Source organism: Phragmites australis, chromosome 8 (genome assembly GCF_958298935.1).
Source record: "Phragmites australis chromosome 8, lpPhrAust1.1, whole genome shotgun sequence".
Classification (NCBI taxonomy): domain Eukaryota; kingdom Viridiplantae; phylum Streptophyta; class Magnoliopsida; order Poales; family Poaceae; genus Phragmites; species Phragmites australis.
This window is the reverse complement of record NC_084928.1, coordinates 4,576,340-4,592,298: the sequence shown is the minus strand read 5'-3', so window position 1 is coordinate 4,592,298 and position 15,959 is coordinate 4,576,340. Positions and strand designations below refer to the sequence as shown.

The following is a 15,959-nucleotide window of genomic DNA, read 5'->3' as shown; positions in this document are numbered from 1 at the left end:
TAAATATATGTGTGCATCTACGAATTGTACTGATTTTTTTTTAAAAAGTAACCCCTCATATGCAATGCTGGTTCCTCTCGGGGACACAGTTAATTACCTAAGTTCACTGCTCCTGTTACTAATCAAAACTCAAGAGCGTGACCGATCTTACGGACAAATGTACTGCGCTGCTCCGATGTTTAGGCAATCAGTAACGTAACTTTTGGGGCTGCAGTACGCACTTACCGACCATTGTTCTCAGTCAGATCACAAGTATTTATCCCACTAATTGTACGGACCAGTTGATTTAACTAGGCATTACAGCTGACTGAAAAATAGTAGTAACTGTTCTTGGCGAGCGAATTTGAACTGAACTGGTCAATTACTTCCGTTCTAGATCATTTTGATTTTTAACCTGGGACTGGGAGTAAATCCGTAACCTTTAACTTTTGTGTTCATGCATGAATTCCATTTAATTCTACAAAGCGTTGAGTTCAAATTCGCATGGTAATGAGCACGGATGTTGTACGAGTACCTCTAATCGGCATGGTGTGCCATGAGCTTATTTGAAGATTTTACCTCAACAAAATGATTTTTATCCGCTACCTTAGCCATTCTTTTTTCATTACACGAAAGACGTACAGGTACACACCGCACTCACATCAGCCTCGAGAGAATTATGCATCACAACGGGCGCGAGATTAAAAAAATGAACGCGATTTGGCAACGTAACATCGCTAATTCGCTATAGTGTACCAGTGCCTTGAACATATTTGAAAATTTGAAAAATTTAACCCCCACTGATTTCAAATTGTCACCAACAACTAAACTCGCCAGGCCGTTCAATCAGAAACAAACACGCAGGATCGAGTTACACCAAGACCCTCACCACTACTTGCAAGATCTCGCATACCCCTTTCGCCGGTCTCGATCACAGCCATCTAGCCCCTAATCCAACGGCTCCCAATCACATCACCTAGTTCCAGAGGTCCAGTCCACAAAAACACCAATGCCTGCTTGCCTACTGAAGGGACCCTTCTACTAGTCTTTGCCTATCCATATGTTATCACGATGGCTCATTTATATTAAAAAGATAGATAAAAATATATAAATAAATAAGAGAATTAATGGATAATCAATATCAAGTAGAGGAGGAGTAGGGATGAACGGATTAGTGCGGTAGCCTTTCCCGCTGCCTACCCACCTCCCCCCACCTGCAAGCAGCACCGCACTGCGCCGCTGCTGCGACGTACCACGCTATCCAGAAGAAAATCCCCTGGCCTGCCACTGCCCTGCTCTGCTCGGCCCGTCAGTAACAACCAGAATTCACAGTTCCATTTCAAGAGCAAAAGATAAAAATGGCAGCTCGGCACAGTGCACAGTTACCAGTACCAGCTTCTCTTCCCTGCAGCATCAACATGGGTTGCTCGCCCTCGCAGTTAATTCCTTCCTGCTCCTCCAATCACCCGGGACCATCGCCATTAGCAGAAGCAAGCTTTTCCAATATCATTCATCGTATTGATTAGTTGCGGCATTTAATTATGTTTTTTTAAACTTGCCGAGCTTTTCCCTCCATGGCTGCCGTTCCTTCCGGATGAGGAACAGTATATGGTATGCTTCTTCTTCTTCTCCTATTAATATGCGCGTCGTTGCCGGAGCACGAGGCCTGTGCAAGAATTCGAATTCCTTCGGTGTGTGTGTGTGTCCTCGTGCCCGCGCAGCTTGCTAACAATGGAGAATTGCGAGAGAGGAAGGGGGGCAGGGGCGGACGCGTTGCCTCTGCCTCTGCCGCCGCGTCTGGCGGCCATGTCGGCTTCGTCGTCGATGGCGGCGGCGGCATCCATCCGGGCGCACCTGGCGAGGACCGCGAGCGGGGTGGACTACCAGGCGTCGCCGCGGTCGCTGCTGTCGCGCATCCTGTTGCGCGGGGGTGGGGACGGCGGGAGCGGGGGAGGGTTTGGGTGCCGGGTGCGGCTGCCTCGGCGGTACGGTGGCGGCGGGAGGGAGGAGCGGAAGGACGGCGCCGAGCAGGGGGACACACCCAGGGTGAAGGTTGTGGAGCGGGCGCCGCCTGAGCTGCCCGTCGAGACGCCGCGGAGTTCTTTAGGTGCGGCCGCGGTCGATGAAATGAATGAATTGTGCTGAATTATGGAGATATTCCCGATGCTAATGCTAAATTTTTTTATGGATTATTGTGCAGGGAGGAAGAAGCCGGAGGAGGAGCTGGTGTCCATGAACCTTGGGCTGGGGGCGAGCCTGGTGCTGCTCCTGTCCAAGAGCGCCGTCGAGCTGAACAAGATGGTGGAGCTGCGCGCGCAGATGGAGGCGCTCGTGTCGGAGATCAGGCAGGCGGCGCAGAGGAAGGAGAAGCACTCTGCTGTTGCCCCTGCCTCCACCTCCCAAGAATCCAACGGCAGCACCACCGTGAAGGACCTCATTGCTTTTCCCGCCGCCGACGTCGACGCGGTGTCCAACTGCTCCCGGACGGCGGACCACGCGCTTTCCGGCCGTACGGTCGTCGTCATGGACCAGATGGAGGCAGAGCTCCAGGTCGAGCTGCACCGCCTGCAGCGCAGTACGGCGCACGGCGACAAGCGAATCGCCCCAATGCAAGGACTAGAGGTAATACAATAATTTCCCTGTAAGAAATCAGTAGTACTCCATGTACATGTGCACGTACCACGATGGCACGATCCATGAAACGCAGTACACATTTGGTGATTGTCTGCCATTGCTCTCAGTTGCCATTTTTGAAGTTGAAGACGAAGGGCAATATCTCCGATAGCCCGTCGCGGAGCTGCGTCGACGACGGCGACGGCGCCAAGGACGACGACGAACTAGACGGCAATGCCGAGGACGAAGAGGAGGACGAGGAGGCGGAGGAGGAAGAGGAGTTCTGCGAGGACAAGAGCCCCCCGCACGGCGGCGTGTCGGCGCGTGCGCTGGAGCGGCGGCTGCACGAGCTGCTGCAGAAGCGGCAGCAGGAGCGGATCGTGGAGCTGGAGTCGGCGCTGGACAGCGCGCAGCGGCGGCTCCACGAGAAGGAGCGCGAGGTTGTGTGGTGGCGCGACGCTGCCAAGCTCGTCTCGCACCGCCGGGACGAGTCGCGCCGGAGCGTCAGGTAGTTGGCGCGAACGCGCGTTCCCGCGCGCGGGGGTAGCAGTAGTTAGTTCGCCGCGGCCCAGGCGGCTGCTGCTGCTGCTGCTGCTGCAGCTGCTGCCAGGGCAGTGTCAGTTTCGTAGGGTCGTCACGCGCTCACGCTGCGCGGGTGACGCGGTGTAACTGCTGGGGGCTGGGGCGGCTATGCGGCCCGGCACTGCACTCCCGCAGCGTCTTGTCGTGCACCCGTGCTCTCGCGCGCGCGTGAGACCGGAAGCTTCGGGGCGTGCGTGCGTGTACGCGGCGGCAGCAGGGTGGTGTGTGTGATGTACTGATGTGTCGTGCTGTTGTCCGGTTCAGAAATCATTGTGAATCCAAGCAGAGTTCGTACTTGGCTCGTTTCCCGCGCTGGTGCCGCTTCTTGAAATGGAAGGTCATTTTCATGTTGATAATCCCGTGTATCAAAAATAAATGCTCATCATTGGGTAGGGATAGTATTGCAGGGGTTTCTCTCCTCTGTGCGAATAAAGTTCTGAAGGCATTGTGATTGTGACAGATGAAGCCAACCGAGATAAAAAATGACCCTATGGAATGTAGGAATGCAAGAAACTGTGTGATTCGAAAAGAAATCTTGCAAAAATCAGGAGACGACTCTAGCATTGTTGGACTTTTATGTGGTTTTTAATATTTATTCATAGTTATATATATTGTGGTATTTGACTTAATGTGAAAATATTTATTTAATTGTTATATGTGACGGGCCAATCTTAATATTCCATTCTATGACTCACATATGTGAAAATATTAAGATTTATATGTATGTATATATTTTAGTCATGTACCGGACTAAAATATTAAGATTGGCTCTGCATGCTGTTGGCCCACATGATCATATTAAAATTAATCTCATATACAATATATTCATTATACATGACTCACATATGTGTGCTAGGGATTAGTATATTGAAGACTCATATAACTGGTATGTTTGGTCGTGATTGGTGATATGGTTCAAGAGTCTAATAATTTATTCAAAAATAGGTGTAGCTCATGAAAATAGAGTCTATAAATAGATCTATATCCTTTAATCTTATTAGGCATTATGAATGACACCACGAATAATATGAAAGAATGGAGGATAGACAGTATAACCAATAAAACCCTATCAGCATTGCAGCAGGGTGGAGTGTGATTATTGTAAGGTGTAACCGTGCCTAGTTAAGATACTTTCCTGCAACAAAAGAATAGGACTCGGGAGTCGACTCTAGCATTGTTTTTCTCCGAATTTTGTGTGCTTCCAAATTCAGGGAGGGTCGGAGGGAAATAGAAATGGGGGACAGGGTAAACATATGCCCAAGCATTGACGTTTCGCTTTCTGAGTGAATTTACTTGGCCACTGCAGTTCGCAGAGGGCCTGCGTTACAGTACACTGCAGAGGCATTTATAGCTGGGCAGCAGCGAAAGGGCAAACTGGCTCTGGTAAAAAAACCAGACAACTGCAGAGCACTAGCGCGTCAGTTACACGAGGGTAGAATAGAAGCAGCGGCAGTTGCTGCGGCTGCGGCTGCAGCTGCAGTGGCAGAGTGTGTGCAAGTGCAAGTTCTATGAGCTTGTGCATTTGCACTGATCCACTCCACCAAGAGTGCTATTATGTAACAGTTAGAAGAACAGTACTGCCTCATAAGTTGTATCCGGCCTCAGCGTAGAATTTATTACTGGTAAATAAAATTCGTTTGATTTATCAGATATATCAAGTGTACCAGATAAAATTCAAATAAATTTAAATAAAATATTGATAAACAGTTAGAAGAACAGTACTGATTCATAAGTTGTATCCAGCTTCAGCGTAGAATTTATTACTGGTAATAAAATTTGTTGGAGATCACCGGTATATATGATTTTTCGGATATATCAGGTATACAGATAAAATATAAATAAATTTAAATAAAATATTGATAAACATAGTATTTTTTTTCTACCGGATCCAACGTAAACCGGTAAAACAGATATGCCGGACCGATTTTTCTCTAGTTAGGACGTCTTCTATTTTTCTTCTTCACAACGAAAGTTACAGTAATTCTGGTACTGCGGCACTGGCAAGACTACTCTTGGATCATAATCTACAGAGCAGCTGCAAAACCAGAAACTATTTAAAACAAACCGTGCGTAAGTTGCGAAATACAGTATGCGTTTAGAAATGCAGAGCTGCTCGTGGGGCATGGAACTAAAAAAAAAAGAAACCTCCACAGCAAAACAATTGCATCGGCTGCATACATCCTGGGCTAGGATATTTTTCTTTTCTTATAAAATAAAACTCATTTTATCTAAAAACAGAAAATTCATTTCATACCATCTAAATATCACGTGTTTCAAAATTTACCACCGAAAGAGTGGGAGATTTCAAAATATAACATTAAACCCACATGTTTTCAGGATTGCACACTTATATTACCATGATAAGTTGATTACTCTGAGTAACTGACATATAGGGTAGGGTGTAACATTTTAAAAGGCATGCAAATTTAAATATCCCACCAAAGAGTCCGGTTCAATTAAATACCATCTAAAAATGCAATCGTTCAGTTTTAACCACTCTGTTACCTTCCGTTTCTAGCCCATTGAACGTTTTTTTTCTTTTGACGAGAGAAGCAACTGCGAAATCCCCTTTCTACCCTTCTGGCGCTCGATCGGATCGGTCCCGGAGGCATCCCGTAGTTTTCCGCCATACCAGGATGGATCGAGTGAGCGATCGGCCACGCTGCAGGGGTCGTCGCGGCCAACTCGAGCGTGAGGACATCAATGCGATGCTCAGCGGCGCCGCTTAGGAGAAGCACGGCGAGAACTGCGAGCGGGCGCTCCTGGAGTCGCGGCCGTCGGAAGACTGGCGGCGAGCGCAGCGGTGGCAACCTCGGGGCAAACTGGGGCGCGCACGGCAGGTGCGAGAAGCACGCGCTGCCGGGTGCGAATAGGAGCGAGGGGAGCCCGCGGCTGGAGACGCGTATGAGCGATGGAAGCGCGCGGCTGGTCGCGGGCACAGGCGAATGGCGACGGAGGTCCGGCCAGGGCGCACGCGCCTGGCGGAGAGGGCATTTTTGTCAAACTTCACGGCAAGGAGACGGATGATAAAAAACGGAATTGAATCTTTGGGTTCTATTTAACTAAAACGGATTCTTTTGGTAGTAAATTTTTGAAACATCTGATCTTTCGTTGGTACAAAACAAATTCCCGATTAAAAAACAGCAAAAATTTGCAAGGCAGCCGCTGGTTGACTGGTTGCACTGAACAGAAATGTCCGACCCGGCTAGTGCAGGGAACTTTTTTATTTTTTATTTCTCAAATAAAAAATTACAAATATATACGTTTATTTTTTAAAATTGTCTTTTCAACAGGTGATATGTTTAAAAATTTAAAACTATTTTGTTCCAATGCTCTCAAAAAGCAAAACACTATCAAAATAGTCATAAAAAATATGATAAAATTCTATGGTATACAATATACTATCATCTAGCTCTTAAAAAATTTCAACTCCAAACATTAATTGTACATTACCTTTTTTTTCTAATTGTACAAATCATATTTTTGTTTGAAAATTTATAGAGGTCTAGCTGATTGCATCTTATATCCCACATAATTGTTTCAGAAATTTTCATAGCTATTTCAATAGTATTTTGAATTGTGAGGGCATTGAAATGTAATATTTTTTATTTTTAAACCTGTCACCGATTTAAAAAATATAAAAATATAAAAATTCCTAGTTTGGGGGCGGACGCCTGTTTTCACCTTCTGCTTGCGATAGCGTCGCCCTCCGGCCTAAATACTTCTGTGCTCCACCTGATCTGGGCCACGCAGCGCGGCAAATCCATCCGGCCTCGGTAGCGACTGACCGCGCGCACGAAAGGCTGGCCCGTTTCGGCGTCTCCTGCTTGCGTTGCCCAACGCTCGCTTCTTCGCCGCCTCCGCCGCCGCGCCGTCCCCTTCCTCCTCCATCGTCGTCGCTGCCGCCCCGATTGGCTCGAGTGCCCGGACCACGCGGTATTTTCGACTCGTTCCCGCCTCCCCCTCCATCTATTCCTTCTAGGATCTACATCGTGCGCTCCGCTACTATTTGCTTTCCTTTCGACTTTTGCCCTTCTATCCTCTGCCTTCTAGTAGAAGCGGTTTTGTAAGCTCCTGAGACGCGAGTAGGCCAAGTTTGTAGCTTCGCGTGCGTTGGATTGGGCTGTTCCATCCACCATGCGCGTAGCTGAATCGACGAGCGGTGTGTGTTGCGAAACCCGAATTCGAGTGTTCAAAGGGGAATGAAACCTGGATGCCCTAGCTGGTTGTGTTGATCGAGCTGTGTTCCTTGTAGCGGTTGTGCTAGGTTATACCTTGATGACTTGAGGTGTTGGATTGCGTTGTGGTAATTGATGTTGTAGCTGCTGTGTGGCACTTGCTTGCAGCAGTGAACAATGTTAAGCTGTTTGTCAGCTGGCACCCTTGTTCCGGTGTGCAGCTAGGATGCGACGACGGATAATCCGGCGTGCAGCTAGGATGCGACGACGGATAATCCGGCGTGCAGCCGGATCGCACAAGCGGCTTGGAACGATCTCAAGCGAACACAGAGGACACCAAATGGATTTGGTGCAGCGAACTGCTTGCTGCTTTTCGGTTTTTACTTCTTATTATATAGAAACGAAGAACATGAAACGGCCAAATGTGGCCTTGCGCGCCATGCCGCCACTCGCCATGATGTGCCAGACTCAGACTCCACACGCACGAAGTGGACGCGGTGTGCTCAACTACGCACACGACTCAAAAGGAGAAAAAATTTGACTCCTAACAGACTACTGACGCTAACTTATTGAGCATGAGGTTTATTCAACAATTCACCCCCTAAACCTTGTGCTCGTTGGAGATTGAGATGACACCAATCCGTGTGCGAAGGCCTTCAAATTTCACGCGCCCAAGCAGCTTGGTCAGGTGAGGATGTTCGTGAGTTGCCCCTCAGTGTCGATGGGAACGACGTCAACCTTCCCGTCTTCCATGCACTCCCGAATGAAATGGTATTTCGTCGCAATGTGTTTGCTCCGATCATGGAACACAGGATTCTTGCTGAGGGTGATCGTGGACTAGTTGTCGATGTTGAGCTTGAATGCGTCTGGCTGCTCATCTGTTAACACACGGATGAGTTGAGCCAGCCAGACACTTTGACAGGCTGTTGTTGTTGCTACAATGTATTCGGCCCCACAAGATGACAATGCGATAACCCTTTGCTTCTGGGACTGCCAACTCACTAGGCTTGAACCAAAGAAGAAGAGAATGCCACTGGTGCTCTTCCGTGTGTCCACATCGCCAGCGATGTCGCTGTCGCTGAAGCCGATGAGACCCTCCTTGATCCCCTTCTTCGTGTAGTAGCAACCGAAATCGATTGTTCCGGCGACATAGCACAAGATGCGCTTCATAGCTGCAAGATGTTCAGCTGTGGGGTTCTCCATGAACCGGCTCGCGTATCCGACTGAGAACGCAAGATTAGGGCACGAATGCACCAGGTACCGCAAGCTCCCGATGATACTCTGGTATTCCGTGGCGTCAACAGGCGGTGCAGAGCTTGCCTTGCTGAGCTTGAGGCGTTGCTCCATCAGAGTTTAGCAGGGATTGCAATCTGCCATCCCAGCTTGTCATGGATGCGCCTGGCGTAGGCAGACTGCAATAGCTTGACCCCGTTGATCCCCTGTGTGACTTCAAAACCGAGGTAGAAAGAGAGCAACCCGAGATCACTCATCTCAAAATTGGTTTTCATTTGCAGCTTGAAGTGCTCGATTTCCTGTTCGTCACCGCCGACAATGATCAGGTCATCAACATACACGCCTAACAACAGGCGTGAGCACCCATGGCCGCATGTGTACACAGCATGTTCGACCACGCCGAGAGGAGAGTGTCCGGTCCAGTTTGGCGTACCATGCCCGTGGGGCTTGAGCGCATGGCAAAATCATCAACTGCTTCACCCTCGTTGAAGCTAATTGCCTCGAATTGCTTCTGAAGATGTTGTGCCTTGGCCTTGTGCACGCGGCTGATGCCCATGCGCATGGTTTTGATGCAATCTCATGCCTCCTTCACGGTGCGCTTCACAGTGAGTGTGGCAAGCATCTCGAGAGGTACTGCACGCAGAATGGCCTCTAGTGCCATGTGGTCCTCTTGGAATTTGACTCCATCGGCGTTGACGGCGTCCCACAACCCTCGCGCTTGGAGCATCACGCGCATCATCAGCGCCTAATCGTTGTAATTGGTCCTTGTCAGCGTCGGGTAGCTCCCCGCTCCGCCAACTTCGCGCACCACCCACTGATGCAAAACGATGCAAGATGATGTCGCGCCCACCGTCATCACGGTGGCGTGGTCGACGTAGAGGTGGTGTTGGCGAGCGTGGACGGTTCCGGCACGGTGGTGTCCGCGACTATGCACCTGCCGAAGTTCGCGACGACGACATAAAGGCACCCAAATCTTCGTTTGGGCTCTGATGCCAAATGTTAGATGGCGCCCTTGTTCCGATGTGCAGCTGGGATGCGACGACGGATAATACGGCGCGCAGCCGGATCGCACGAGTGCAGAAGGCCTAGAATGATCTCAAGCGAACACAGAGGACACCCAATGGATTTATTGCAGCGAACTGCTTGCTGCTTTTTGGTTTTTACTTCAAATTATATAGAAACGAAGAACATGAAATGGCCAAATGTGGCCTTGCGCGCCATGCCGCCACTCGCCAGGACGCGTTAGACTCGGACTCCTCACGCACGACACTGACACGGCGTGCTCAACTACGCACATGACTCAAAAGGAGAAAAAACTGGACTCCTAATAGATTACTGACGCTAACTTATCGAGCACGAGGTTTATTCAACACTGTTAACACATGTTACCAGCAAACCTGAGTTTATATCAGTTTATTATGTTTCTTCGTGAACCTTACTGTGTTAGTGGGTAGTTGAATATATGCAAATGTTTTAGGACATGACACTCTGCAAGTCGGTGTCTGAGGATATGCTACCCTATGTCTCACATCAAGACCCAAGTGTCTCATAATACTTGAAAGATTGCAGAATGACATATCTCGCAGAATGACTATCTTATGTTACAGGTGATATTCGTGGGATTATTCTGATTTACATTCATGCATACAGTACCAGAATGGCCAGTGAAGACTCTAAAGATATCCTGAAGAATGTGGACTGGAAGACTGTGGGTGGCGCAGTGACTACTGAATCTAGCCAACCCATCGTTAAGAAGCGTCTCCCAAAGAAAATCAGACAAGTCCCTGACTGTTATTTTCTGCATCGGCGGTCTTGGCCTTCTGCACTGGCATTCTTTGGTGCTGTTTGTGCTGCTGGGGTTGGTGCAGGAATGCAGCTTGAGGTTTGGATAAACAAAAGGATCAAAGGTATATTCCTGTATATCATGTCAGGAGCAACCGCTCACTTGATTTTCTTACCTTATGACTGTATCTCAGAAACTTAACGCTATGAGTCGTACTCTTCTAAGAGCAAGATTATGCAGAAGGCTATGAGTCGTACTCTTGTATACTTTGCACATCTTCTTACTCTTGTTCATTGCTACATTCAGAGGATGGTGGTATTATCTGGGAGATGGATAAATGATGTGCAGCACACATTGATGCGACATAAACCTGCCTTGTCATTATGGAGATAGCTAACTCTGAAGATTTCTGATGCAAATCAACACAGCCTTGTTTATGTATCTGGATTTACCGTGCATAATACCAGTATGGTGCTCCAAATTTTTGAGCTTCATTTAGCAAGCAAAATCGAAGTATCAGTCAGAACCGCAATTCATACAGAGTTGCCATTTTTGTTAGGCATAATCAGTAATGCACCTGTAAGCATTAATTTGAACGTCTCATGTTTGTGGTTTGTCCAACGGTTGATTGGTATGTTGTGGTCGGATTTGGTAATCAATGTATCTGTCATAATGTGTCATGTTGATAATTATTAGATTTCTGCCATTTGTGTATATCAAACTACTAGTTTTTTTTTTTTTGAAAAAGTTATGTCAAACGACTATATGTTTCTCCTTATTATATAGGCAGAAAGCCAGAAGGGGTTGGGTCTTTTCTTCTGCCATATTCTCAGAGATTGGATCGATCAAAATTGAGATAAACCTTAGGGCCCAAAGTGTAGACAAGCTTGATGATGCTTAAAATGGGCTTACCCATGAAGAAACGAAGTCCCACATTCTCCCTTTATATGTAATAGTACTAAAATATGAGTTGACTTTCGACCTTAGTACTATCATTTTGCATGATATTTGCATTTTTTGTAGTCTTACAACCTTTTGTTGTCCTTACTGGTACCAGTAATTGATATTGCAGCATTCTAAATATTTGCATTCCGATTTCCTTTTTCCTCGTAGAGATGTTAAACACTCAAGTCTATGCAGAGCAAAATTGGAGTCACTGTTTCATAACCTGTTAGAAAGTGCTCTGGTTTCCCCTTTTCTTGTCCTTTCTGGTACTTCCTTTCCTCACAGTGCTGTTTTTTTTTTCTCTCTAATCTCTATCTTCTTTCTTGTGTCGATACACCTGGTTCAAGCATAGCCTGTGCTGTGTTCATCATGCTCTGAAAGCCGCACTCATCAAAATATGGGCGTTCATGGATGAAGTTCCTCTGCTTTTTTTATAATAACAAGATGGATGGAATTTCTCCAACCCAATATATGAACGACAGGACATTGATGTCCCCAGTCATTTCCATCCATGCATGCTGCGAAGTCCGGATGCAGGGGGGATTAAACTAATCCAGGGGCCATTAATGTGCAAGCAGATTTTATTAGCGCAGTTAAAGCGGAGATTGACCTAAACCTGCCATTACTCCTTCCACCGAGTCTCGGCTTGTTTTTGCTATAATTATCATAATCTAAATTCTATAGAGAAATGTATTTTCATCGGATCGTGGGTGGATTGTGAGATTCCGTAGTATAATGTAAATTGTAGATGTGAGAATCGGTTTTTAAATTGTAATTGTTTGTTTTTGTTTTTGCTTCTGCTTTTGGAATTTTTAGATTGTGATAGTTTGTTTTTGCTCCTTAGGCTAGAATCTATAATTGGAATAAAAAAACAAATACATTGCCTTCGATCTTCAGCCCTGCAAGAGGAATGTGTCGCAGTTAATGCGCGCGGCTGACTTCTTCGCGCCACCCGCCACTCCCCGTGCACTCGGCACTCGTCTGCTTTCTTTACAAGATGGAACCGTGCAGTGCAGTCGTGCTCTTTTCTTAGCCCCTGCTTGTTTCCAGATCACGCCGAGAGATCAACTGACCCTCGCTGATCGCATGTTAACTGGTTTTTATTGCCTTAATTTATCCACCAGGCCATGCAGTTTTTACATAATTTTTGTACACCGTGGTTGTTTGTTTTAACATTTGCCGCCTATGATTACTGGTGATCCGGAGAGGAGGGGAGAAGAATGGAGAATTGAGCCTTCTATCTTTCTGTAAGAGATTATAATATCAGTCCGTATGAGGAACATGCAGAAAACTAGTTCGATCGGTAAAATGCATTGAAGAGATTATCCCTTCAATTGTCCCTAGATGCCGTGAAGGCTTTGGAAATGAACTTAAGAGCCAATCCCTTCATCCATTGTATGCCCTTATAGTAGTGATGCATCAATAACAATATATAGTTAGCTTGTGCCGACGACGAGCCTCTGTAGTTACATGTGTACAACATAGTAGTATAAAGTATTAATCCTTTATTTTAGGGAAAAGTCTACTTTACACCCTCAGACTGATATGAAAGTCCAATTTTCAATCATTAACTACAAAACCAGACATCATATATCCCCAAAGTAACGAGACCGAATAAAATACCCCTCCACATCCAAACCACCTCGGTTTTTCTGACGTGGCAGTGGTTTTACTGATGTGCTAGCAGTTTTGCACACGTGGCAGCAGTTAGCAAAAAAAGAAGAAGAGGAAAAGTCAGAAAATAAAAAAATCAGAAAAATAAAAAAATTTAGAAAAAATAGAAAAATTTCAGAAAAAATCAGAAAAATTAGGAAAAATTAAAAATTAAAATAATCTGCAATCTCTAGCGGGGTCTTTACCAGTAATCTTTGGCGAGAATTATTCAAACTGATAGATACTCAGCTGCTTATGAGCTTTTCTTACCATCCCCAAACCGATGGTCAAACGGAACGCCTCAATCAGTGTTTGAAAACATTTCTCTGTTGTACTATTCATTCCTATCCGAGACAATGGAGCAAATGGCTGCCACTCGCGGAGTTTTGGTATAATAGATCTTATCACTCTAATCTCGGGTACACTCCAATCGAAGTTCTTTATGGCCACCTCCTCGGCATTTTGGTATTGTGAAGCTTGTATTGTGCCAGATTTGGAGGATTGGCTTAGAGGGAGGTTAGGGATTGGAGGTTCCCTCTAAGCCTAGTATCCATGGAAGCCCTGCAATCCTTAACCTCCTGATCTCGAAACCCTAATCTCGGTGAATTCCGGCATCAATTATAATAATGGCTAAAATTAGTCGCTTGACAGTTAGACTTTTGTGATAGTTGAAACACCAAAAATGGATTTTTCTAATTTTTTATTGTTCCTAATTTTTTATTTTTCCTAATTTCCTTGAGTTTCATTATTTTTTCTGTTTTTTCTAATTTTTCTAATTGTTTTCGATTGTTTCTGTTTTTTATTTTTTTTTCTAATTTTTCGATTTTTTTCTAATTTCCTAATTTTTTTCTTGATTTTTTTTATTTTCCTGATTTTTTTTTTTTTTGCTGATTGGTCTGCCATGTATGCGAAATTGCCACCACGTCAGCAAAGCCATTGCCATGTCTGCAAAAACCAGGGTGGTTTGGGTATGTGTGGGGGTATTTTGTTCGGTTTTGTTACTTTAGGGTTGTAGGAATTGTGGTTTTGTAGTTCAAAATTAAAATTGGATTTTCGTGACAGTTCGAGAGTGTAAAGTAGATTTTTTCCATTATTTTGCGAAAGTCGGTAGATAAATCTAACAATAATCTTGAACGTTGCAACTGTTATGATCATGATCTTTACCTCTTTGCTTTCACAAGTTGCAGGTTCTTCTCAATCAGCCAGACCTTTTTTCCACTTTTATCGAAAAATCTGAGAGTATTTTGCTAAGCAAAGGCATTGGATCCGCTTTATTACTTAATAAGCTACTACTAAACAATGATATCACTTTACAAGATAGAACCTTGGATTAAAGCCGAACTCGAGCTGTTTATTTTAGCTGGAAGAACACCGATGGCTAATGACCTTGTTCCTTGGCATTTTCTTATCCTAATCCAGTCTCTGAAACTTCTAATAACTGGTAACCACATTTACCCGTCACTGGATGCTGAGTACATTTTTGTTATTTGACTCGCTTGCCCTCCACACGCGCGCACGGGAGCTGAGCACGTGTGTCGTCGCATGTGTGCAGCGCAGAACTGCAGCCTGAACTGAAAGAGGTCAAACCGCATGAAGCCTCAGTCACCGACTCACCGTTCAGCTGTGACCTTATGCAGAACGTGGGTGTGGAGATCATCAGGTTGAGAAGAGAAAGGCATGAAGGTATACCAAGATTGACCAACACTAACAACTAGATTGAACTCGTTTTCAGTGACTGAATATTATCTGGAAGTTTGCTGAAATGTGTATGAAGCACTTGAATTTCGTTGAAATTCACTTGAGATTTCGTGTGTAAAGCACTTAAAATTAGTTGGAACCCATTTGAGATTACGTGCGCGAAGCATTTAAAAATTGGTTGAAACTCGTTTGAGATTATGTACGTGAAGCACTTGTGTCTGTGTAAAGAATAGTGGAGTCCTCTCGCAGGTGATCCCACGCCGGTAAGATATTAGCAGGTGCTGTATGCCACGTTTGTCCGGAACCGTGGCCACCCTATGTGACCAACCAGCGACCGCGCAACCAGGCTCTCCGACCAAGCTCCGCGACTAGTCGCCAGGTCGCAGGAGCAAATCCCGCGACCAATCTCCTCTGTTCGCGGGGCAGGTATGTGTCTAAATAGTCTAATCACAATAAATATTTTTTCACTCGAGTATTTCCCTTCCTCAGGTCCTCTTTCTAGTCGATCAAAGCGTGGTCGGCGCAGAGCTGCCGTGTCCCGCGTGGCAAGAGGACTTTTGCAGGTGCGAAGGCGGCGCGTGGGGATGGGACAGGGCAGTCCAGGTGACCGGGATGACGCAGACGGTGGAGCGATGAGACAGGCTCTGTAGCGCCGTAGAGCAAATGAGATACGTCTGCTGTTAGTAATGATGGACCTAGGTGGAAAGCTTTAGCTAGGCTTAGGTCTATGTCTTGACTCACGTGTAAATTCTCTCTCCCTCTGATATATAAAAGGAGGAGCACCAAGTTTGTAAAGGGATGAGGCCCGAGGAGAAGAAGGCTGGGCTCAAAGGAGGATCATCTGTAACCAACTTAGACTACAAGAAAAGAATACACAGGATGTAGGGCTATTACCCTGAGGGGGGTCTGAACCTGAATAATTCTCGGTGTTCTTGAGTCACACATACACAAACAAGTTCAGTAGGCACTCCCCGAACAAGGATCACGCACCCGTCGTCTGATACACACCGGAATCACTGTCAGTGATTTACCCTCAACAACTTGGAATTCAACTCACTTAAGACTATGTGCTAAATCAATTGAGATTTGTTGAAACTCACTTGAGATTGTGTGTGGGAAGCACTTGGAAATTTTGTTGAAATTCACTTGAGATTATATGTGTGAAGCATTTGAAAATTGTTGAAACTCATTTTGATATTATGATGTGAAACACTTGAAATTCGTTGGAACTCATTTGAGATTATGTGACTTGAAGATTTGTGGAAACTCCCTTGTGATTATGTGCGTGAAACACT

At 45.8% G+C, this 15,959-nt stretch overlaps 3 protein-coding genes across 5 annotated transcripts; 2 read left to right on the top strand and 1 right to left on the bottom strand.

The window, feature by feature from the left end:
• Positions 1–1,091: 1,091 nt before the first annotated feature.
• Positions 1,092–3,184, top strand: LOC133925788 (protein POLAR LOCALIZATION DURING ASYMMETRIC DIVISION AND REDISTRIBUTION-like). The gene is made up of 3 exons (XM_062371542.1): positions 1,092–2,086; positions 2,180–2,601; positions 2,721–3,184. The coding sequence occupies exons 1-3, from the start codon at positions 1,711–1,713 to the stop codon at positions 3,102–3,104; spliced, it is 1,182 nt and encodes a 393-aa protein (XP_062227526.1). The 5' UTR covers positions 1,092–1,710; the 3' UTR covers positions 3,105–3,184.
• Positions 3,185–6,951: 3,767 nt separating this feature from the next.
• LOC133926370 (uncharacterized) lies at positions 6,952–11,048 on the top strand. Of its 3 annotated transcripts, none has more exons than XM_062372290.1 (3): positions 6,952–7,110; positions 10,236–10,492; positions 10,675–11,048. In XM_062372290.1, the coding sequence occupies exons 2-3, from the start codon at positions 10,243–10,245 to the stop codon at positions 10,707–10,709; spliced, it is 285 nt and encodes a 94-aa protein (XP_062228274.1). In that variant the 5' UTR covers positions 6,952–7,110; positions 10,236–10,242; the 3' UTR covers positions 10,710–11,048. The 3 variants fall into 3 exon arrangements, with proteins under 3 accessions (XP_062228274.1, XP_062228275.1, XP_062228273.1); XM_062372291.1 differs by having other exon boundaries at positions 10,172–10,492; XM_062372289.1 differs by having other exon boundaries at positions 6,954–7,110; positions 10,193–10,492.
• On the bottom strand, positions 8,190–8,699 carry LOC133927544 (secreted RxLR effector protein 161-like). Its single transcript, XM_062374014.1, has one exon. It carries the CDS (start codon positions 8,697–8,699, stop codon positions 8,190–8,192), a length of 510 nt encoding a protein of 169 aa, XP_062229998.1.
• Positions 11,049–15,959: the final 4,911 nt, after the last annotated feature.